This window comes from Triturus cristatus, chromosome 11, assembly GCF_964204655.1.
Source record: "Triturus cristatus chromosome 11, aTriCri1.1, whole genome shotgun sequence".
Lineage (NCBI taxonomy): Eukaryota > Metazoa > Chordata > Amphibia > Caudata > Salamandridae > Triturus > Triturus cristatus.
In genome coordinates this window covers 1,109,945,136-1,109,971,020 of record NC_140594.1, presented here as the reverse complement: position 1 = coordinate 1,109,971,020, position 25,885 = coordinate 1,109,945,136, and the positions used below count along the sequence as shown (strand labels likewise).

The window sequence follows — 25,885 nt, the reverse complement described above, 5'->3', positions numbered from 1 at the left end:
AAAAAAAAAAATTTTTTACCGTACGCGTACGGTAAGCGTAATCGGCGAAATTATCGAAAAAATTAAAATTCCGTTTTTGGCCTTGGGGGATCTTTGGGGACTCCCCCAACATGGCTAGGTGCTTAGGAGCTGTCTAAACAGCCCCTTTACATGTTTTGGTCCTTTGTTTTTTAATCCCCACTCAGAGTGCGAGAGAGAAAATGGCGGCCGCCGCTTCCTGGTTTCGACTGATTCGAATGTTTACTAAGATCTAACATCCAATCAGAATCGCGCTCGCGCACGTCACCGTACGTGTACGGTAAGCTTACCGTAAGCGCACGGTAAGCGCACCGTAAGCTGCCACAGATATATATATTGATTTAAATGCTATTTTCTCAGGAACTACTGAACAGATTTACACCAGACCTACAAAAGGCACTTCCTTGACCTGAGGACTACCTCTCTGCCAAATTTCAAGTAACTCTGTTCAGCCGTTCGGGCTGTAGCTGTGTCTAAAGGTCCTATGGAAAAATGCATGGGAAAACGCGTTTTGGGACCCCCCTTTTTTCTCAGCCCCCGCTTGACGAATCCCCCCGAGACTTTCAGGGTAGGAGCGGAGCGCCCCACCTATTTTGAAAATTTCGCGAGGATTCGTCGACCGGCGCCAAAGTTATTCCAAATAGAATGTTGCGGATTTCCTATGGAAACAGGGTCCTAACTATAACTACCTACTGGCGACCGCCAGTAGGTAATGTGTGTCTATATATATAGATATATAGATATATATAGATATATATATAGATAGATATATATATTTCAGAAAATTGATTCAAGCATCAATCCCGTTCTGAGTGCTAGTTCTAAAGGGTAAAAGAAAGCAAAGGATAAAGACAAAAATACAAGGAAGATGAGCAAATGTCTCCAAATATGTCTAAAACAAGACTGCTAGTGAAAGTTATAATGATGCTCACATACCAGTATGAGATAGATGATTTTGCCTTTGTACTATATGAATATTAGTAGATGTCTGTGTTGGTGAATTGACATCACAGTAGACTGAAAACAGAGCAGGAAAAGTGAGCTAGCGGATGTGCAGATTGGAAGTCTTAAGTTATGAAATTTACTGTATAGTTCAAGAAGAAATATTGTCAGTCCCACAGAGAACAGACGACACTTTGAAAAAGATCAAAATCATTGAGAAGGATATAAGAATCCAAGTCCTTGTTAAGGAGAATCCTGAATTATGCGAAAAAGAAATACTGCATATAAGAAATTGGCCAATGTAAATGATATTGAGCTCACATACCTATTAGTGGTGCACAGACCATTTTTTAAACCGAAGAAAGTCTTACGGAGGTTTCTCATTATTGATTTTTATGTTTGAACAAATAGTTGGACTTAGAGTGAAACATAAATATTTATGAGCCGAAAGAGATATATCAAGCAGGATCATATTGGCCAAACAGGTAATGTCTGATAGCGAAGGGAATGGTGACATGTATTTAAGATTAATTGATCAACACACTAGAAATCATTAAATATGGACTCAATAATGCTAGTAAATTACATACACTCATATGTTAATGTGTCCAGGATATGGAGTGCTGGGGGATCACCGAAGAAGGCCTGAATTTTTGATGTACTCCAGTACAACAATCAGAGATATGGTGTGTATGGTGTCTTTAACCCACCTAAAGATATGTTTTGAATTTTACATTGAACTTGATAGGACATGGGTCTTGATCTTGGCGTTTCAGTGCTTTTCGGTCACAAGAAATGTGTTATTTTGGCAAATAACAAATGAACATCAAAGGCCCGCATAAAATCTTAAAAATACCAAAAACAATCAGCAGATATATGAATGAGGCTTTTCTTTAAAATAAAGATTGGTGTGCATTTGCTTAGTTGGCACTTATTTTAATATCTTTGTTTATAAACTGCGTGGTCCAAAATGCTTTTAAGTGGGGAAAATGGAGGGATCCAATTTAGGCGTAACTCCTCCCACCTCACGAGCTGCCTTTCTTGCACACAAGAAGTGCCCTGATTGGTTCCACAGTGGAATACTGAAGAGGCCCCTCCCTCTAGGAATCATACAGAAGGCATTTTGAGAGCCCTGGATATAGAGTTGCATGGACTACGCAAGTTCAGTTGCAGGCTCTTCCAGGTCTTCCAGTAACCATTGAGTGATCCGCCGTGATTTGTAAGAAGACATCTCTACATCAAGAAGCCTCTTCCTTAAGAACTTGTTTTAAAAAAAATGATCACTGTGTACTTAATGTTTGGTTTACAGATTGGGACAAACCATCATACAATGTCATACATGTGCATGCCCGTAACGAACATGATAGTGTGATACCCTCACGAAGAATCCAGAAGTATGTGAATAGCATCGCTCTATCGCCCTTCTTTTTGAGCATACCAGCAGTAGGGTTATGGATTGGCTAGCTAGTTATAATTAGCTGACCACAGCATCAGCTGAAGTGTAAACACTGACACAGAGCTCTTTCTTCTAGGTTGTGGAGACAGCTCTCTGAGTTATGACCTGTTCCAGAAGGGCTACACCTCGATCACCAACATCGATTACTCACCAGTGTGCATAGAAGCGATGAGCCGGCGCCACGCCCACTGCCATGGAATGGCCTGGACCGTCATGGATGCTCGAGCGCTGGCCTTCCCTAACGAGAGCTTCGATGTAGTGCTGGAGAAGGGCACCTTGGATGCCATGATGGTTGACGAGCGAGATCCTTGGAACGTTTCTCCGCAAACAGCAGAACTCCTCGACCAAGTTTTGAAAGAGGTGAGGAGAGATGGGAGGAGATGTGGTGCAGTGGCTCAGTTGTTGACCTTGAGATCCAGAGACCCGGGTTCTAACCCTGGCTTCGGTCCTTGCGCCACAATCATATGATTCGACTAAGCACATCGTTTTCTCATGCCCTTCATTGCTAATATCTCCAATTGTTAATAATATGATGGAAAAATGTAATTATGTGCAAAGCACTTTTATATGTAATGTGCTGTCCCATTCATTACCTTTCTCTCTAGCAATTCTACTACGAATTACCTAATATACCACTGTGTCACTATATTCAGCCTTTTTGGGGTAAATACAAAAGACAGTATGATGTAACAAAGGAGACCTCTGAGTCCCAAAGTCTTGTTATGCAGTCAGGTCATTGAAAGAGGGCAAGGCTTGTGGAATCTGTGTGTAGCTTCCTGGAGATCTGGAGAATTGATATGTTCAGGGACCACCAGGAATTCTGAGAGAACCGCACAGATGCATCAACAGCGCCTGCTTTCTCTGGTACTGACTAATCCTGGAGTAAGATGGGCAGCACATCTTTTTAGGGTCGCAGTAACAAATTGGGTGACTTGGGTGAACAGTTAGGTCTCTGCCTGTGGTGGTGAAGTGCAGCTGGACACCCATGTTTCACCCTTTGCATCTGTATCAAGGCATGGTTGAACAAAGGACACTTCTGCATCATCAGACGCACCAACCAATCGGGCGACTGATGGTGAAATTACGTGGGTTACTTCTTGTACTGCTAAGGTATCACCAATTATTTCTTATAGCCTCTCCCTGTCTGTACCCTAGAGATGTCTCTGGACTTCTTCAGAGTTCATGTACTTCAGATACCTCATTAGCCGACATATGTGCCCACCAGTCCCTTTCGTTGGGTCAAAATTACCTCTGAACCTTACCACAAAGCTGGTGCAAACTTCTCTCCAGTCTTGTCATGAGGATTGAGCTTTCAGTACCACCTGGATTTCTCTCCTTTTTCATACTTAGGCCAACAAGTCGTTCTGTACATCACCTTCTTAACCTACCCGTAAGCCCAGGTCTTTCAGAATTCCCTCTCTGAAACCACCCTAAGAGCTTGTCCTTGGAGACACCTTGCATACCTTTCCAACCTTCCCATAAAGCTTTACCTTCAAGACAAGCAGTTCTTGTTTGTACAGAACTGTGCACCATATCCCCTGCTATTGCACCTACCTTCCAAACCCATTATGAGGGCCTGTCGCACCTCAGGGATTTCTACAACCATTTGTCAAATCACCGCGAACCCTACCTTGAGCCCACAATGTGGCCTCTCAGAGACAATGTGAACCAACTCCACAGTCCCTTTCCTCTGACTTGTGTAGGTGTGTCAACAGGACAAGGAAGAAGGCTGGGGCACGGGGGAGGAGGCCCTGGGTGCTCCGGGGTGGTATTCCCTCTAGGTAAACGCTGCTGCACCTTAAATAAGGAAGAACAAGGCCAGTGCTCATAAAAGTGTATCTGTCCCCCAGTGTGCCCTGCCCACCCCATGGTCCTTGTATCTACCTGAAAAACAGAAGGGACGTAGGAGGAAGTACCGGACGTAGCAGGGCTGTGGAACCACCCGGGAGGAAAGATTCTATAAAACACAAGTACGTTATGATAGCGTTAGGTACTTCATCTTCCATACACGTACATTCAGACCCCTGGGAATGTGCCTGAGGATCATAACCTTGATATGATGGGATTTGATGGTAGTTCCGGAATCCAAGGGAACGACTCAGTTAAGGTTTCACTGACTGTGCTTTGTGAGTTTGCAAACCTACTGGGCAGCATCCCGTGCGGCCTGTTTTAGCGAGTGGAAATGTACTGAAAACGCGCTCCAAGTGCGTTTCCTAATCTCAATGTAGTCTTTGTAGACGCACTCTATGCGCGTGTTTAATACTACACAAGCCGTGTCTTAAATGTGCTCCATAGGTGTGGTTAATAATTCCCAAGCACCGTCTCAAACGCGCTCCATGTGCGTGTTCAATCAGAATAGGACAAGTTACAACACAAACTTTTACAACGCATGCCTTTACAACGCGGTTTTTACATCGCAACATCCATTACAACGCATGATTATACAACGCATGCCATCACAACGCATTTTTAGAAACTACACTTACAACGCATTCCATTACAACGCATACCATTACAACACATAATACTTTTAGGGCAACAGTAGTGTAAGTGTTGGATAGTGTAGGGGTAAAAATAACTATTCCCACTCCAGTGAGTGCAGCAGTAGGGTAAGTTTTGGATAGTGTAGGGGTAAAAATTACTATTTCCCATTACTTACCTTATAATGCGTTGTAGTGGCATGCGTTGTAATGGCATGAAATGTAAAGGATGTTGCGTTGTAATGACTGCGTTGTAAAGTTAGTGCGTTGGAATGACTGTTGTAAAGGTAGTGCGTTGTAATGACTGTGTTGTAATGGTTGTTTCCCGTTCAAGCACAATAAGCAAATGTCTTTAAACGCGCCTAAGGCATGTGTTCAGTTGAGTATCAGTAATGCCCCAAACGCGCTTCATGCACGTATTCAATTATACATAAACACTGTCTCAAATGCGCTCCATGCACGTGTGTATACACAATAAACAGGGTTTTCAACTATGCTTCATGCGCTTATTCTAGTATCACAAGCAGAGTTTTCCAGACTACACTCCATGCGCTAGTACTCACGGATTTTGTGACGGAGAACAAGTCTGGTGACTATGGTTTAACGCGCTCCCAGTGTGTGCCTCGAAGGATACAGGAAACGCCAGGAATGCGGCTTCTATGGTTCGGGATGAGAAGCGAAGTATAGCCAGATATGTGGACGCAAGCTAAATACAAGTGATGTCCCGGAAGTTTCCCAAAGCTCATGAGAAACCAGCAACGGCAAAGAGTGTACCACCAACCTGTAAGTGGTTATGGCCTACGAGTACTCCCCGCATACGGTTTTAAAAAAACATTTTTTTTTTAGAGTTTTATATAGCGCGAACTAGACTCGAGACATCGGGTATCAGAGCGCTTTACAAAGCACCAGTTTTGTTACAGAAGGACACATTCATTATTGTGAGGCACGGGGAGATTAAGTGATTTGCCCAGAATCACAGGATGTTGAGCATCGTTGCCGAGACTCAAACCCGATTCCCCAGCTACGAGGTCGACCGCTCTAGCCGTAAGGCTACATCCCCTTCCTTACGGTTGTACGGCTCTCTCACCGCTGTCAGCTACGGCAATGTCCCGCATTTACAAGAGTACTCAGGGAAGCTCTTGCTGCCCAAGCACACTCTACACACACTCCCCCATGGCTACACTGGGATGTCCGTACAGTGCAGAGTGCAGGTCGTTATCCCAGAACCATGTCACCGTTTAAAGTTGAACTCAGGGAAAACTGAGGCGCTCTTATTGGGCAATATTCCTGACTTATGGCCCTCCAGCTGGTGGCCGAACGAGCTGGGTCCTCTCCCTTCACCAGTAGAAAAGGTGAGGAATTGGGGATTATTTTCGATGACAGATTAGATTTTAAGGAACAAGTCAACGCTTTAACTTCAGCAGTGTTTTTTTATTCTCAAACTGATTAGGAAAATACGCCTCTCCATCCCTAGGGATTTGCAAAAAACGGTGTGTCCACCCTGGTTTTGTCCAGATTGGACTATGGCAACGCATTATACTTAAATATACAAAAAGGACTCCCACAGAAATTGCTAGTCTTACAGAATGCAGCGGCCCGACTGCTCTTGGATAGTCCCAGGCATCAGCCAGCACTGGAAGGTCTAATCCAACTGCATTGGCTTCCAATTGCTAATAGGATCAAATTTAAATCCCTTTGTCTAGCTTATAAAGCACGGCACAAGGCAGGCCCAGACTACTTAAAAAAACAGCTTATCTGGTACATTCCAAAAAGAAATCTTCGATCATCCACTGACAAATTTGTGGTGAACCCCAGACCAAGAGAGCACACTGGGGAGGGAGGGGTGTCACAGCAGGAACAGCCGAGCTATGGAAGAGGCTACCTTTAAATAAAAAAAACAATTCTCAATTTTATCTCTTTCAGGAAACTATTGAAAACCTGGCTCTTTGGAAATCATTTATAGGTCACTATTGACCAGCAAAAGTTTGTTGCATAAGCAGCGCCAAGATGCCTCGGGACATTCGAGCGCTTTAGAACATATAAAATTCAAATCAAAATCGCCGTTCAATGCGCATGTCAACATCTCTACAACCTTCGTACAAGTACGTCCCTTGCAGTCCCCTCTGTGATTTTGGTTCTGCTTCTGCCATTTACTGTGTCCGCGGCGCTATTGATTCCACAGAACTAATTTCCCTCTTGAAGATGTGTGAAGTGGTCCTTACCCTGATGCCTGGTATCTCTCCATCAAGCAGAACCAAGCCTTGTAATTATTCCTGAAATAAAAGCCTACATCAGTGATGCGTAATACAGAACCTTGAGCTACAAGATCACCAAATTACAGCAAGCACAAAACACTCCAGTGTCTCTGATTGGAGGTTGTCTTTTGTTTCTGATTGTGAAGTGAAGGACGCCATCTTGTTTATAGAGAGATGTCTATAGAGCTTGTATCGCTCACACGTCAAAGCACATGTTCCGTTGGATGTCATGAGTCGAAGGCTGACAGTTCTGAAGAGGTTCTGGGGCAACAGGCCTCAACTAAAGGCAACCGTTGAAAACATTCGGTACCAGCCCCATTTTGGACCACGCATGCACGGCTAGTGAGTCCGATCCTACGCAAGACCAAATGATGGATTTAACAGCCTCATCTTCTGATAAATTGGCTACAAGAGAGAGAATTGAAGGACATTGCTGAAAACTAAACTAGTTTGACATGACAGTATTTCAGGATCTGGCAGAGACTGAGGGGAGTTATTTGTCCCCAGCAGAAAATCCTGTCTACCCTTCTCTGGACTCTTAGACCCTTGTATCTTAGAGGCAGCCCATTTTCTTTCATCCCATTGGAGGATTTCCTGGTTTTTGATGGGGGATTATAAAAAAAAGCAGATATAGCATCCATTATTGCCAATTCGACTATATGTGTTAGGATTTGATAATAGGCTGCACTTATTGAAAACAAAAACACCTGGAGACTCGAGCTGCGGTCATAGTTTTATTTCACCACAAGTCAAGTAAGCTGTGGATGCTGCTTGTGTACAAGTGTACCCCTGACCCACTGTGCCAAGGGATGTGTGAATGCCCTGTGGTCCTCTACAACTGTGGACCACATAAAGGAAGTTTACTGTTTTTGTTCTGGTTTGATAGGTACGTAAAAGGGCTCTTTCTGCCACGACAATAGGACTCGCGAACCTCTGAGCGGCTCGAGTCCGCATCACTAAGGATCTGTTCTGAGCAAAGCTCCCCTCCATGTCAAAACTGGGGTAAATCTGTGCGGGTGAATTTGCAGTAGAAAAGAGCAAAATGTCTTGTGGAAGTTACTATGGCAAAAAGACCTTTTATACCCCTTGTCAGACCCTGTTCGCATTGCTTCGGGGGAAGTAGTGGCTAATGGGCCTGAAAGCGAGGATTGCGGTGGTTTGCCTCGGATGTCCCGGAGTCCGTCCTCCAATGGCTCTGCTAACTGGGCCAAGTACAACCCCTTCTGCACTTGACTCTCAGTGATGGAGATGGGAAGCAGTCACAGGCTTCTCAGGGTGGTAGTGTAAAGGGGCATGAGGTCGGCCCTCAACAAACACACATGAGGGCATTACATGCTTGCCCACCCTGGTGGTTTTTCTTTTAGGAAGAAAATGACTAAATACTGTACATACAACAGCAACAAGATGCAAGGTCTTGGATGCTTGAGGTTGTCTGCACCCTTTCCGACTGTTGACCCATATGTCTTGTAGGTCCCCCCATGGGTGAGTGTCGTGTGTGATTAGCCTACGGTGCAGGAATTTTCTACTCTCTCAATGCACAGTTTCTCTCACAGTTTACTTTTACCCACGAACCAAGACTTCTCCGAACGAGTTTGGATTGGGCACTCCTGTGGCCGATTCTGCTAGCCTACTCTCTCGCTTCTGAGAGCGTACAAGCCAGCATTCCTCGATGACTGTGGCGGCACCTCACAGGCAGGAATGGCTGTTCCAAGAGACTCTGGATTGCACATGAACTGACTAAGAATGTATTCAAAGATCCGTGTGGCCCTTTTTGAGACAATTGGATCCAGGGTGGTGCAACCACACAGGTCCAGTTCTGGGATAATGCAGCCACGCACACGCCAGTCTCGGTGAGGTGGCACAGTTGTCTATGGTGAATGGGGTTCACATCCCTTTGCGGGGTTGTCTTTGTGTGCAGTAGCTCAGGTCATGCCACAACTTCTTTGTTGTCACATTATCTCAGGTCACATTGCAACCTATCTTCTGGCACAGCGGCTCAGTTCACATCGTTGAGTAGCAGAGCTCCTATTGGAATCCCGCCATTTTCGCCCCTGCATCACAGAGGGGAGAGGCTTCTGCCTGGCAGCCCTGGGGCATGCAGATTGCTCTCCACAGTTTACCCCTTCTGGTAGGCCACATCAGTGTCATGCTGCACTTCTCTCCTCCTGGACAGTCAGTCCTCTGTGGGTTGGTAGGCGCCTTCCCTCTGTCAGCAGGCAGGCTGGTTTCTAGACCCTTCAGGATAGGTGAACAGTTCTTACACAGCTGATCCAGACTTCAGGTAGGGGCGGCTCATCTTCTAGGGCGGAGGAGCGCCGCCCACTGCTTTCTCGCAGTGCGAGAAGCAGAAACATAAAATGGTAATAACTGAAAGTTATTACCATTTTATGTTTGGTCGGGGGCAGGTGGGAGGGTGGGGCTGCTTTGCGAGCAGGGGAGGAGTGGTGTGCCCACTCCTGAGTGCACATAGATTGTTTGGTCGGCCCTCTGGGGCCGCCCAAACCAGTCATGCGCACTCTGCCCTTCTCCATGCAGGCTGCAACGTAGCCTGCATGGAGGACATGGCCTCCCCATAAGCCCCTGGCTAGGCGGCATCCCGACCAATCACAATGCTGCTTGCAGCGCTGTGATTGGCTTAGGAGAGAAAGCCTGACTGCCTGCTCCCTGTTCCTGCCGGAGGCAGGAGAGCAGGAGCAGAGAAGATACGGGACCCGGCAGGCGGAAAGGTAAGTACATTTTTTTTTATTAGTATAAAATTAACTCCCCCACGTGCAACCCCCCACTCTCCCCGTGCGACTCCCCACTCACAAGCCATGCCGGCCACGACTGACTGCAGGTAATGTCCCCTCACCTCTGGGAGACTGACGGTCAGGCATACATGAGCCTGCACAGCAGTCCGCTGCGGAGGATCCTACTTCTTGACCACAGAGTCTTGGAACTGGAACAACTTGTGGGGCTCTGGGGTCCACAAATGTCAAAAAAGAAGATGTGAATCCACAGCCTGAAACTGTAGAAGAGGTTTAGGGTGGTTCTTTCAGTGGTCATTTACTGGTTGCTCTTCAGACACTGCCTTTGTGTAGGGTGATGCTTCTCACAGCGGGGAAGTTTCAAACATGGAGCAACCACATCAGAGGCACAAAGAGCTGTGAGGTGTCTGCACTTGGCTGTCATCACCCCAACTGAAGGGGTAATCGGGGAAAAGGGAGTGCTTCACCTAAGGGTTTCCTCACCTTGCACAACGTAGGGCACAGTCTCACTCGCCACCTTTACCCTCCACCAGATAGCAATGTTCAGGAAGACTAATCAGTAGCTCCCTGCTAATCAAAAGGCCTAGAGGGTGTGGCCTAATGGCTAGAGTGGTGAACCTCGAAGCTGGGGAACCGGGTTCGAGTCTCAGCAGGTTCGATCAACATCCTGTGGTTCTGGGCACATCACTTAATCTCCCTGTGCCTAACAAAAATGAATATGTCCTTGTGTAACACAACTGGTGCTAATGTAAAGCGCTCCTATACCTTCGGGTTGAGTTCGCGCTATATAAAACTCAGAAAAAAAGTAATATGTAAAGGAGCCCTGTCTCCACTGACCTCACTTCCATGTCTAGGACTCCTCCCTCCAGCTTCAGGAATTTGATCGATACCCTTCCACTGTCTGGGAACACGACCTCACCTCTATCTTGTGCAAAGCCAGGCCAGTGTTACCCAGAATGCATCCCACTGGGCTCAATTGCTCCTGTGCACTCATGCACACCATGAATGTACAAGGCGGGCTACACGTATCAACATGCATAACACATGTGAGATGTTGATGCAGGGAACTGGGTAAGCTCATAGATAAAATACAGCTTTACATGAGTGGGCCACAGGAGCCCACTCCAGTGACTCAGGTAAAAAGGTCTGATCACACTATAGTTTCTCAAAACACAGCGCAATGCGGCCTCCTCTCTGTAAGGTAAACTCATGATGGGGATGGTAGTAAATGAGGGTGCCCTTGGCGCACAGCAGCAGGTTATGAGACATCCTTATGTCAAATAATGTCATGTCAAGGCCTCTGTGCACATGCTAGATTAGTGTGACACAAGGGCCAAAAATCAAAGATGCATGCAATTGGGGTACGCAAGGGTACATACCTGTACACCATGATGGGGACATTCCAGCCCAGCACACTCTACCCACAATAATTTTGTCTTCCCTTTCTCCTTTATGTTTGCAGAAAATTTAATAAGGCCCCCCCCATTCCAAGTTGCTGCCAGTTTTCCTGCTTTTTCATCAAAAAGAAGCAACATTATTAAAAAGTGCACTTCCTGTTGCCATAACAACAGAGTTACAGTCACAGACTGTAATTTTATTCATGATATATAAGGGATAAAATACCCCTGCCATACATTATAAGGATATTGCAAGTCTCTGAGGAGTTCCATAACTATAGAGAACTGAGGCTGAAAGCCGAGTTCCTTTATAAGGTGATGGAACTCCTAGGTGCCGTGCAATTTCCTTATCACGTACACCAGGGGGTACTTTATCCCATATCATACATGGTCACATCATCACCTTTCCCACAAACTACTTAAAACTTGATGCATAGCTCTTTCATATGAAAGAGGGAGCAAGCTTGAAAACATGAAAAATAAAGATACAACCTCGAGTGCAAAATGAAACCCATCAAAACCCTGTTAGATATTTGTAGTAAACAGATATTAGAAACAGTTCAATACAAGTCTGTTTAAATTTATTTAAAGCTGCTGTAGATGGAATGTGTAGAAACATGCAAAAGATTCTAGCTTTTTCCTATCTAAGGAGTGCAAAAAATAAACATATTTTCTCTGCTTGTCATTATATGCTAAGAAAAGTAACAATCTGTTGTGGTTGCCTTAAACAGCTTCTTTAATTATGCTCCATGGCCTTACCTGACCTGTCTTTCTCCTCAGCTTCTGGTAGCAGGCTTTGTGACACCAGAACTCAACTGTAATAATTTATAATAGTCAAGTTCTGATGTCTTTTCTTTATTGTTGCGTCACAAGTCACCGATTATAAAGAAATCAGAGGCTGCCGTTTATACAAGGATTACCGAATGCCATGTATTATAATTATATGATATAGCGTCTCTTTAATGCCATCGAGCCTCTCGACAAAAGTGGCGTCGGCCATTTAACAATCTCCAATCGGCACTGTCTATATAACTATTGGTGTCCGAGCAATATTATTACTCTTCCCATCGTCCCAGGAGTCCCAATCAATGCCAATAAGCAAGAACCAATCGCAATGCAAACTGTGATCAGTTCACAATCAGTGTCTGCTCACTCCTGGATTCTCTCAATGGGTCCATTATACCCACTGTCAATATCCATGCTCCCCAGAAAGTGCCATCCATGAGATCAAAACCCTCTGCTGCTTGGTGCATCCAGAAGTTCAACAAAACCAAATTTGCATTCCATGATAAACTTACAAGGAAATGGCACAAAACACAATCCCAAGACGACCTGTTAAAACTCCAGAGTTTTTGGCCCACATTCAGAAAACATACCAATGCATTTGCAGCTTCCTAATATATATTTACTGTTTACAGAAGCCTCTAATAGAAGCAAAACCATTTTCACATGCACCAAACACTCCATCCATCTTGTGAACTTCCCCCATAAACCCCTCAACAGACAAATTCAAGGCCATGGACACATTCTTCATGGATAAAATCAACGCCATCTAACAGCACCATCCAAAGGCACAAGGCCACCCCGCCACCAACAGAACTAGACTATATGTCAGTGGCCCACGCTTGAGAATGCTTTCGATGACGAGCATCACGGGCAGTCTTATAGATCTAAAGTTACCCACCTACAAAGGTGACATGTTCGCCTCCATTACCCACTGGCTCTCACCCGCTTCGTCATGTAGTTGTCACCCTCCTGTAAGTCATCTTCCTGGACGCAGTTGAAAGAGGACAGATGCTCCTGCTACTAAAAGGATCCAACTAACTCCTCTGCCATCACACATTTATTGTTCATCGGAAAGATAATCAATCAGTAGGTTTGTAGAGCGCTTCTTGTCACCCGTGAGGGTATCCAGGTGCTGTAATAGACAAAACAATGCCATTCATCTATAAGAACAGATCAATACAACCTGACTTTTTGCACGACTATCCGTCTGTCTTTCAGACCTCACACGCTTTCCGACGGAGGCAGACCGAAGCCGTCCTCGTTGCAGTAGCACAATTATCTAAAAATCGTTCAGTTGAGTCCTTGCAGCCCCTATTTCCCTAATAGGATTATATAGAATACTTACGACATTCTACTACCGGGAATCACCATACCGACAAAAGGTTTTCGACCACCAATATCTTAATTTTTTCACAAGATGTGTAAATGGATACATGCTGACAAGACTGTTAGACCCCCACCCACTTGCCGGGGGTACCGGCTGGGCGCCATGTAAGTAATTTCCCTTGTTTAAACTCAATTGAGTCACATTCTTATGGGTGTGCACTTCTTTTTCTTTTTCGTTGTGACAGAATATCCTTTTAAACCCAGATGTTCCTCATTGCTAGGTCCTGATGGGGCCTCCTATTCTTTGAGAGGCCGAAACGCCGTTGACACGCTTAAAAAACGAACCAATGTACTTAGCCTTCACAATTGTCATTTAAGGCTCTGATTAATTAATTTATATTGACTAAAAGGTCGTTTTTGTTCTTTTGTAAACCTCAATGTATGTCACAATTTGTCACTTATATATATAGGTTCTACTTTCACTTGGGACGCCCAAAACCTCTCTTCTAAATTTGTTTATGAATTTGTTAATATAAACAATAATGTCTTTCTATTCATTGAGCTGTTTTTGATTTTTCTGTGTTGTTTGTACATCTTCTCGCATAAGTATTGCCATTGTGCATAATAACCATTATTATCAGAAATACCATTGTTACTGCTTGATTATCTTTCCCACAGGGACCGTTGTTCTTTGATATATAATATATACCCTGGTCCCGTGTGAGTAGGGTGACCCTTGTTTCTTTGGACACGTCAGACCTCACTCCAGCGTAGAGATAGCTGCTGTCCCGATTGTTGATGATGACATCCTCGTGGTTCACAGGATGATGACGCCTACATGCTTGTCCTACTCAACACCTCTGCAGTCACTCTCACACTCTCACAGTTGAACTTCAAACCCTCATCAACATCCTTTAAGCTTGTGTGGGATTCACTGACAACAAACAATGCGGGGATGCCCAAGGGTAACCAGGCGCGTTATAAAACTCCTTAATAATAATGCAAAGCTGTCCACATTGGCACCTCCAGGGGGTACTTTATCTCATATAATACATGGTTACACTATCCCCTTTCCCCCAAACCACTTGAAACGTTGATGCATAGCTCATTCATTCAGCAGCCAGTGGACTGTAGTCCACATGGATACATCCTCTCCCTTGTGACTTCAACCTGCAATTGGAAACACTCAGTGTATCCTTTCCTACTGGTGGAATCAGGATCTGTTATGTACGTTTACTTGACAGTCTCCGCAATTAATGAGATTGACTAGCCCTCCGCAACCCAAAATGGAGAGAAGCACTGACCTCTCAAGCTGTAATTGAACGAGATGGATTTCAACATTATCGTCGACCACACCAGACAAGTCCAAATCCAGCACTGGAACCCCAACATAAACCTGGCTGTTCCAGACCACAACGCCCCACAAATGTTAAATCCCTAAATGACAATGTATTCAAACCTATTTTCAGGGCCACTGGGATTATGCAATTGTGTGGCCAGGGCGCTTTTTGCATAATTATAGATTTGCCGCATTTGCCACATACTCCACCCTCTGCTGCATAATCAGCAGATTTTAACCCAAAACTTTTTTTCTAGCTCAAACGTTTTAAAAGATACTAAAAGCACCGCAACACGTGTTGCTGCGCAGTGGGTAGCCCTTTGCAAAGATTGTCTGGTTGCCTTTTTGTTGCTTATTGCTACATTTGAGTGTAAATCTTGATCAAAGGAGATGCAACCAATTCCCAGACAGTGTTAACAAGTGTAAAAATGACAAAATAATGACTTAATACGGTCATAAAAAGTGCTACATTAAACCACACAATTTACTTTTCTTGCTGCATAATTTACTCAACCCATACCAGGGCCGGACTGGGAACAGCAACCAGCCCCGGCAGATTGGTGCTCGACCTGCCCTGGGAGCGGGCGGTGGGCAGGGGAAAGTGCCTAAAAGAAGCACCACTCCCACTTTTGTTACAGGGGGCCGATATTGCAGCAAAACTGACCCCCAGTGACAAAACTGGCCCCCACCTCTCTGGCCCACCAGGGAAAAGCCTAGTGCCCGCTACGGCCACTACCACATAATTTGGCCCTCCACTGCCACATAATTCCAGAGCCCCTGCCTATATTGTCAAGAAAATACAGACAGCCTGGTGCTAAGTATGACCCCTAAGCAGGGTCAGGTGATATCTTCCCAAAGTAGACTTGAGAATACCTGCCCATGACCTGGTCTTTTCCCACCAGAAAACTAGGAAATCCCACTAGCTTTCTTGGTGCCTCCCAACACCACCAAAAGCATCCTTAATACTCCACTCACCACATCACATAACTGAAGAAATACGATAGCATCTCTCCCTACCCCCAAGATGGGTCTACCCTGGCCGCCCCTTCCGGCATCCATTTTCATCAAAGGCTGCTCTAGCACCTGAAAAGCAGAGGCAAACTGAACACCAACCAACCTGCCTGAAACAAGGGCCATCTCTAGTTGACCAATGCCTCTCGAGGTACCATTCTTTCTTTTTCTTTTCAGTAAACTTTATTCGGTTGTGCGAATTGACAACCATAAAAGCATTTACACTACATTTAAGAAGAACACATTAATACATAAAGATAAAATACAGTTGTAAGATAAGCAGGTGAAGACAAATATACAACAAGCATTCAGAGTATTTTGTGGAGTCCATTATAAAAAAGAGGTAATAGCAATTCATATATTATTTTTATCCTTCCATACTATTTCTAAATTTTACTGCCAATTTTAAAAAACTACATAGATACAAGGTATATTCACAACTTAATAGCTGTAAAAAGTGCAGTGCAGGACGATATTGTATAAAATTTAGTTTTTTCAGACAGGGTTTTAAATATAGATTCCTCGGTACAGTATAAAAGGGACAAAAGAAAAGAAAGTGTGCCAGGTCTTGCGGAGACATATCGTCGCAGCCGCAAGCCGGCAACACTTGTCCACGATGAGATCCCCTAGGTACAGCCAGCAGAAAATGAAACAGATTAAACCTGAACCTGATCAGTAAGAAACGGTCATAACTGGACAATTGCCAGGATAAATAGGGTTCCATGAGCAAGGTGCTTTTTACTAATACATGATTACGAACACTTTCTTTTTTTAGCTCACGTGATTCCCTATCTTGGATTCTAAGATCAATAAAAGCTTTCTTGACCGTTATAACATCCTGTTTAGTGATCGATTCAGGGGATAAAAAGAGTTCAGGGCGACCTAGATCAGCAAAGCACTTATAAAGATACTTTAACCAGGGAACCTTCATCCTGTTGTCCCATGTGAGTGACTCTCTTAAAATAAGCTGGGTTAGTGGAATGTTATCATTTAACCAACAATTCATCCAGCATAACATGGGATTAACAGCAATCTTGTCACTTACGAAGGAAACCCCCAGTTCCTCGTGCACGGAGAAGTTGGCCGTGCCCCTGGGAACCCTTAATACTAATTTCAAGAAGTTATTTTCAACAGTCTGTAAGGGATCCGGAGGAACATAACCCCAAATTTCACTTCCATAGCACGCTGTGGAGACACTTTTTGCTTGGTAAAGTTGGAGCAAGGCGGCAACTGGACTATTGCCCACTTTCTTAGAAAAGTCCATTATTGCCGCGTTTACCCTAGTGACTTCTCCCTTCTTTTTTTCAATCACGGGTCCCCAATTTAATTGACTGTCAAAGAGGACCCCGAGATAGGAAAATGTATGTGTAGTAGGAATACGTACACCATTTACATTTAGGCAGTTTACTTTTTTATTTCCCTGTCCGACCTTCATTATGTATGATTTAGAGTTATTAATGCTTAACTCTCTTGAGGTCATGAAAGAATGGAAGGAGTCTAGTAAGATTTGTAGTCCGTTTGCTGTTCTTGATAGGAGAACTGCGTCATCCGCATATAAAAGGACTGGCAGCCCCCTACGGCCTATGTACGGATAATCCGTATTGGTGCTTAAAAGATGCTCTTCCAGATCATTTATGTATAAGTTAAAAAGGAATGGGGCCAGGATGCAGCCTTGTCGGACACCACGATGCACCCCAAAGTCTTTAGTCACATTCAGGTCTTGGGTGAATCTGACATTTGCATTGGTGTCCGAGTGCATATCATCTAACAAATCAACTAAGTTTGGATCCACACCCATTTTTAACATGGCGTCCCAGAGCTTCCCCCGGCTCACACTATCGAAAGCCGAGGAAAGATCCATGAACGCCATATGGATCGTTCCTCTTCGAGCCTTAGTATACTTCGCGATGATGAGGTATAAGTTTAAACATTGTGAAATCGTAGAATGACCAGGCCTGAATCCATACTGGATTGAAGATATTATATTATTTTCTTCTGACCATCTGACCAATCTGTTCAAAATTACTCCTCCCACAACTTTAACCACGGAGTTTATTAAAGATATTGGTCGATAGCAGGCAGGGCTACTGCGGTCTCCTTTTTTAAAAATAGGCACAATAGTGGATACCCCCCATGATTTTGGGCATCCACAAAGCACAGCAGCATTAAGTACAGCTGTAAGGACCGGTGCCCAGAGTGTTATACAAGATTTAAAAAGATCAGGAGGGAGACCGTCAGGTCCTGGGGCCTTGTTGTTTGATAGGCCTTCTATGCCCTTTATTACCTCATCAGTTGTGAAGAACAGGGATTTTTCACTAATTTCTTTTAGACTGCATTGTACCTGGGAACCATTACCTTTAAAAATGGAACTGAAGTGGTTAATCCAAACTTCTTCTGGGATTTTGGTGCCTGTACTTGAAATACTGGGATGATCAAATAAGGGCTTGTTAATGATCTCCCAGACCTTAGAGCTATTTTTTAGTATCTCTGGATCTAACAAGGACTCCCAAACGCTTTTCTTAATAGCACGTTTGCGAATGGCAAGAGACTTTTTGTACTCAGCCCGCAACACCCTGATGGTTGAAGGATCTCTCTGGTTTGTTTTTAATGCTTTCTTGAGCTCGCGACTGGCCTTCGAACAGTTGCTGTCAAACCATTTTGGATTATTGGATGAGTTAGCTATCCTCTTAGCAGGTAACGTTAAAAGTGACTCCACCTTTTTAGCAATCTCATTAAAAGACGTCAGAATTTGTAATGGTGCTGAAGCAGTAGATGTACATATTATCAGATCATGATGGCATACATTGTTGATAGAAAAATAAAATTGCTTACAGTCCACCATTGACCACTTTAAGCGTCGCTTACCATTAATACATTTAATGGTACCACAGTCCTCTCGAGGGTTATGTTTTTCGAGTAAGTTCACACCCATAGTGATACATAAAGGATTGTGATCGCTAAAAATGCTTGAAATAATCGAAAAATCCCCAACAAAATTAACAAATTCTGCCGATAATAGAATATGGTCTATATATGACCCTGTTGCGTGACCTTTAAAAGTAGGGGTTGAAAATACAGTTTGTTCCTCAACTATTGACATAGCAGTGAAAAGGTTATATTCATTCATTAAGTCATTTAAACATGAACCCCTTCGCGAGTGATCAAAGTGTATTCCTTCCAGATTGTTACAACCCAAATGACCAACAGGACTCAGGCTAGGATTCCCACATAAATGAGTGTTGAAATCACCCGCTATTATCTTAAGGCGGGGAAGGGAATCATCTTTGGCCCTTAGGAATTCACGCAATGACTCCATATTGCAATCGCCAGACTGACTCACTGCGTTATAAAAGTTGATCAGAGCAAAACTTGTACTGCCCCTCTTAAATTCGACAACCTGAATATTATTATTGCCAGAGTGATGTACAGTTTTAAGGCATATTAGTGATAAGTTAACAAAGATTGCCAAACCCCCTTTAGCTCTACCACTAGGTGAAGGAACTGCCGAAGTTATAAAACTCTCATAACCGTCAATGTGTATATTTTTCCCCACTGCCCAGGTTTCTTGGAGGCATATAACGGGGTAATTTTTAACAAAGGATAACCAATCTATATTAAACAATTTATCCTGCAGTCCAGCTATATTCCAGGATAATAGCCCCTCCTTATATTTAATTGGTTCATGTTGTATTATAGCCACATTTCCACATACAATTTGAGTGATAGGTGTTAAGCCTGTACAGCAGCGTACCCCATCTGTCCCGGGATTAGCCGAAGAACAAGCTTGAGGACAGGCTGGGTTTATATCAGTGGGTAAACCTGGTATATCTATTTGATTCCAGCCAACCAAACCCCCATCCTTACTGCCTTGCGGTTCTAACCCTTGTAGAATATCTCCAAAGTCTGTAACTTCTGGCAATCGGTCGGTGGGGAGGAGGTTAGAAGATATGTCAGGTAGTCATTCCACCCCATCCAGTCCCCCCTCATCTGAGAAGATGCCATACCTATTGGAGATGGGGATGTTAAAGTGATTATTAAAATGAGTAGAGTAATATTGATCTGGAGGGGGTGGTCGTATTGGACGTTCCCTTCTATCCTGACTATACCCCCAGTTATTAGTTGGTACCTCAAAACCCCAGCCATTAGATGTCGCTGGCCATATAGGCCTGGTGAAATTATGGGTAGGCTTAGGATAGGACATGCTCCGCTGTTTTTTGCCGAAAAATTCTAGGGTGAGAAGAATGATGGTACCTCTTCTGCACTGCGGCGGCAAAATATTTGGCAGGATGTTTGGTAAAACTGCAGAATTGGCAAAATTTATAATAATGCAGTCACCCTTGAATTTTTTAGGGTTTTGACCTATCCATGGGACCCTTCTGGCTGACTTAATGTCACCAGCTAGCTGTTGTTTCCCCCACGGGGCCAGCTGCATATTGCCTGATAACCAGTGCAGGGCCTTACTTGTTACTGCCGGGGGGGATTCTGATTGGTCTGGGGCTAGTGGGGGGACGTTAGCCAATACCAGTACTAATGGAGCCGCATCTTCCAGAAACTGTACCATAACTTCTTCTATAGTAGGTGCAGGTATTACAGGCGGAATTGGGGGTAATGTATCTCCTGGCAGTAAATGATGTGTCGCTGTAGTTGAGGACTGTTCCTGTAGATTTGCGTGTATAGTGTTTGAGGTAGTGCCTCCCTCAGATGAAGGAAAAAGAGCCTCTTTTACGGGTAGAGCTAGGCTGGTAACTGTGTCTGATATATTAGACACAGCTTCTACTAACTTTTTTTGATCTGCACCTAGTTTCTTTATATCAGCAGTTAGCTTGTCCAATTTGGTCACTACTGGTTTAATTAAGATTTTAAGTTTAGTGTCAATTAAATCAGCTAATCTTGATAATAACTCCTCATCCACATTATACTTCTCGGGTTCTTCTACTTTCCCCCTGCTTTTGTCCCTACTTCTCACGGGTGACGCAACCCTCTTCTTCCCTAAAAGAACTCCACCACGGTATAATTGAGTTTTTCTACATTTTCTGATGGCACGTGGCGCATGATCTAGAACTGGGGGATCAGCTTCATTATTTGGCTGCTCACTCTCCTGCACAATTTGATCTTGGTCTTGATCAGTGTCAACTACCTGACATTCCGAGTCATTAGCCCGAGCTATGTCTTGACCCTGTGTTGTACGAGTACTCAGGTTTGAAATGCCATGTTCTAAGGTATCAGAGTCTAAAACTGCACTTCCCTCGACCTGAGAAGGTTTATCAATCCAGGGTGAATCAGGTGAAGGGCTTAGGGGAGATAAGTTAGGGGACAGGCTAAGACCTAAGGATTCGCGCCTCTCGTTGTTAATCTTAGAGACTACTTGTATCATATAGTTTTCTATTGAGTTACCTCCCGCCGCTAAATTCTTTTTAGGCATTCTTCTTGAACTAGTAATAATAACCAAATAACAACAATGTTATAATGGATGACGGTATATCCAAGAAGTAGAAACAAGTATGAATAGTCTTACTGCAAACCACGCAAAACGAAGACAGTAAGGGCTGAGTAGCGTGTCCAGTCCAGTCTCAGACTGTCTAAGACTGTCCGCCCTTTGTCCGGGCTTCGTCCGGCGTCCCGCACACGCGTCCCGCTATGCGTCAGGGGCACGATTTTATAGGAGGAGCAGGGGGCGGGAAGAGACTCCAGGTGCGCTGCGTTGATCCTGCGCGGAACCCTGGGTCTCGCAGTCCCGGCCCCTGTTGAAAGCGCCTCACACTCTCCTCGGCCACGGTAAAATGACCAAAGCTCCACTCCACCACTTCTGTAGGCAAACGAACAGGGTGTTAAGATCAAAGTCACGAACTCTGCACACAGCTGCGAGCGGCTCCCGCGAAGCGGGGGCCGCGAGCTGTTATGAAGGGGCAAGCCAGGCAAGGCAAACGGGGAGGAGCAGGGGGCGGGAAGAGACTCCAGGTGCGCTGCGTTGATCCTGCGCGGAACCCTGGGTCTCGCAGTCCCGGCCCCTGTTGAAAGCGCCTCACACTCTCCTCGGCCACGGTAAAATGACCAAAGCTCCACTCCACCACTTCTGTAGGCAAACGAACAGGGTGTTAAGATCAAAGTCACGAACTCTGCACACAGCTGCGAGCGGCTCCCGCGAAGCGGGGGCCGCGAGCTGTTATGAAGGGGCAAGCCAGGCAAGGCAAACGGGGAGGAGCAGGGGGCGGGAAGAGACTCCAGGTGCGCTGCGTTGATCCTGCGCGGAACCCTGGGTCTCGCAGTCCCGGCCCCTGTTGAAAGCGCCTCACACTCTCCTCGGCCACGGTAAAATGACCAAAGCTCCACTCCACCACTTCTGTAGGCAAACGAACAGGGTGTTAAGATCAAAGTCACGAACTCTGCACACAGCTCTCGAGGTACCAGAGCATTGCCCTACTTGAAGCCAACAAATGGAACCTGGAGAGGAAAAAGTACAAATGCAGCTTTTGGGCTTATGTTATTCATGAAACCTTGCATTTTGAAGGATTCTGTCGGTCAGCATATCCCTGCAGAGAGTAAGGGTTGCATGCTGTGCTTGTTTAGTTAATAAAGGCCATCTTCTGACATATTTGAGGGTTGCTTGGCAGTCCTTCTGCAGCTCTGATGATGTTGGATACCAGCGTCTAATTCTGTCACCCTCTAAAATAGTCACAAAACCAGCAGCACTGCAGCCGACAAGGAAAAATAGCCGAAGCATACTTTTCGAAAAGATATTTTGAAAAAATACAGTATATCTGTTTCTTTTGCAGAAAATCTGAGTAATAGTCTGTGATTGGCACGTTAAGTGTCGTGGTATGCACCAGTAACTGTGAATTACAGCTAAATTTAGCCCTCACGAAGGGAGCCATCAAACGGTGTCACCAGTTTTCAAGATCTGTCAGGAATGTTTCTGATTTGTGACTGGATGTCAGTCGTGCATGTGTGCGCGTTAAAGAGAATATGCCATAAAAGCGGCCCTCACCGCCACTTTCACGACCTCCTCTGGGCCTTGCGCTTCAGGGCCTGAGGTCCCATACCAGGAGGAGGAGCCTTTTGAAGTCTACGGTGAGCAGGACCGCCCAGCAGCCAGGCGATGAGAAGTGCAGTGCTTAATTTGTGACAAAACATAAGTACTGGAGCCCAAAGCTTTTCATTGGTGTCCACTGCCATGGTTGCCAAACGAATACTGAGCTGGACTACTTTTGATGCCCGGTGGCAGCCAGCATAACTTGCGGGTGGCAAGGTGCGTTGGGCATGGGGGGCAAGTGCACTAGGGGTAGCGCAATCAAAAACAAGAAAAAAATGTACTCACTTACCTTGCCTCCGTGTCTCTGCTCCTCCCTCCTGCTCTCCTTGTGCGACAGGAAGCCAGGAAGAACAGCCAGGCTCCCCTGACCAATCACAACGCTGCAATGCAGTGGTATGATCGGTTTTAAGCGTCCTGGTTCGCTGCTCAACCAGGGAATGAGGGCCTGGGCTTGTTCTCCGCGCAGTCTGTAATGCAGCCTGCACGGATAATGGGGAAAGTGCACATGACTGGGTTGGACGGCCCGAGAGGGCCGACCAAACAGTCATTGCGCAATTAGGAGCGGGCAAACCACTCCTCTCCTGCCCTACTCAGAGAACAGAGCAGCCCCGCCCACCCGCCCACCCGCCCGCCCGCAAAAGAAGGAAACATAAAATGATACCATTTTATATTTCCTCTCCTTTACATTGCTCAAAGCGGTGCAGCGACGCTCCTCCAACATAGCGGACGAGCCGCCACGGTTCACGCCAACTCACATCTCTTTCTTCCACCACCCTACACTTCCTCTCTCTTTATCTCACTCATGCAGGCTCTTTTTCACTCCTGCTTTCTCCCGGTCACTGTTTTCCTTTCATTCTCTTTTGGTGCAGCCTTCCCACTGGACACACTGCGCCTCTGGCCGGCTGAATTAGGGCCTGCCCCCTCCCCCTCCACAGCTGCCAGGAACCTGGGGGTTATGATGGACACCGCCCCCGCCTTCGAACCCCACATCAAGGCCACTCCATGCACCAGTTTTGGTCTGCTTGAATCCTTGAGAAAACTCCTTAAGTACCTGCCCCTTGACAACATCACTAATCGCCTCCAGACTAGATTGTGCCAAAGTACCCTACCTCGGTGCCCCCCAGTATCTGCGGTCTCGTCTGCAGCGAGTACAAAATGCTGCTGCCAGGCTCATACTGAACATTCCCAAGCGCCAGTCCATTTCGAATATTGTGGCTTGAGACATGAGCCTTGTTTTTATGTGACAATTATGTGATCTGCACCATATCTTCTTTACTTACCCTCGTATCCTCACTCAAATCACAATACCCACCTTATCACCCATATTCCCCTCTTTTCCCCTCCTAGGGGCACTAGCTTTTGATATTGCTTAAATATCGCTACAAATTTATGTACGTCCAGTGTGATTAAATAACACTGTATTTTCAATTATACTACGTGTTTCTTCTATTACGTTATTCTTTTCTGTGTTATTGTTTTTTTGTTGTTGAGAAGTTGTTTATTGGGACCACTTTTTGCATTGTACTGTCCTATACCCAGGTCCCAGTGACATATTTTGGGTTTACCCTTCTTTGTAACGAGATACATCCAAGACAAGATCAAACCTACCCTCCTCCAAGGGCTCTTTGCTCCTCCGACCACCACCTTCTGTGCATTTCCATATTCCACAATGCAAGATCAGGAGGCAGATCTTTTGCGGTTCTGACCGCCTGTCTCTGGAACACACTCCCACCCTCCCTTAGCACCATCGCCAGTGAAAGCCTGTTCAAGGCTTGGCTAAAACCACTCCTCTTTGGTTTTACCAGACCCGTGCAAGCGCCAGGACGCTTCTTCTGAAGCAGAAGTTGTGCTTTATAAGTAGAGTTCCAGGTTTTATGGTATTTATTTTTTTGACATTTCTGTCTGTATCCATATTTATTTTTTGTCAACTTTATCTGCGTTTATCCATTTTTATTATGGGTTTTGTGAAAAAAATAAAGCGGAAACTGGTATATTTCCACATTTATTTAACCAATAAATATGCAGTCATGCTTGAATGCCTGCCAGGTTTCAGTGATATGAACATACGCAGAAGATAAATCCATGCACTATGAAAATATGCGCATTTCAGTATCAGCTTTGTGCATATCTACTGCTGTTTAAGCCTCTTTACTAAGATACCTTTTTTTAACCCCTTACCTATCAATCCACACAGTTATTGGCCTGGCAGTCATGGCAAAGTGTATTTAGAATCACTCAAAAAGCACCCAATTTCCGTTTTTATACACAGTTAAAAATAAATGCAGACAAGAAAATAAATGGTTTTCTGTTTGTATTTACCTGTAAAAATGGATAACGGGGAGCCTTATTTATAAGTAACTCTTCATTCATTCATTCTTTTTCTCCCTTTTCTACCTTGCTCTCGGTCAAAGTCTGATGATGAAAAACAAGACCCAGACACCGGCTCAATTTAAGCGATGCTTAGTTCAGACAGACATCATATCATTTTCAGTGTTCCTCTCACGTCCACTCAATCTGTGTCCACCTCAGCCTAGTGACAGGAACAAGGCCCCTGGAATCCATCTCCAAAGAAGTAATATGTAGATTAGATCATTATTACATTATCTGTCAGGATCCTTCTTCGGATCCTGAATGGCCCGGTGACCATGGTGATGCCGGGAGCATCTACCCAACTAGGCTGTTAAAAGTTTAAACAGATAATTCCCTACCAAACTGATGTCCCTGTTTAAAAAAAACTTTTGAAATGGAATTCTCCATGGTAACAGGGGCAAAGCCATTACAGAGGCAACAGGGACGCAAATTGTGCATCGAATGCCAAACATAGCTACTAAGGCTGGCAGAGAAAGACTCGACTAATAAGACAAGAAAAAAAAAAATGTTTACGCCGTTGAGGTCTGGAAGCATCGGCTCCTGAAAAGGAGCTTTTTAAATGTTTGTTGCTGCCAGCTGACAGCACGAAGCATACAGAGAATGCCTTCACAGGTGTTAGGTAACTAACCTGACTCTTTTCTTAATGAAAGTTACTGCTGCGGACTGCTGAATTGAGAATAAACCCCTTAGGGTATCTATCATTTACATCCTCCGAGGACCCTAAGAAG

General features: G+C 44.8%; 1 protein-coding gene across 1 annotated transcript in view; it reads left to right on the top strand.

The window, feature by feature from the left end:
* Window positions 1-25,885, top strand: part of EEF1AKMT4 (EEF1A lysine methyltransferase 4) — a 241,856-nt gene that overhangs the window by 81,101 nt on the left and 134,870 nt on the right. Inside the window, exon 2 of the mRNA XM_085635589.1 lies at window positions 2,493-2,776. Within this exon, the coding sequence (XP_085491715.1) occupies window positions 2,493-2,776 (284 nt within the window). The remainder of the gene's footprint in view (window positions 1-2,492; window positions 2,777-25,885) is intronic.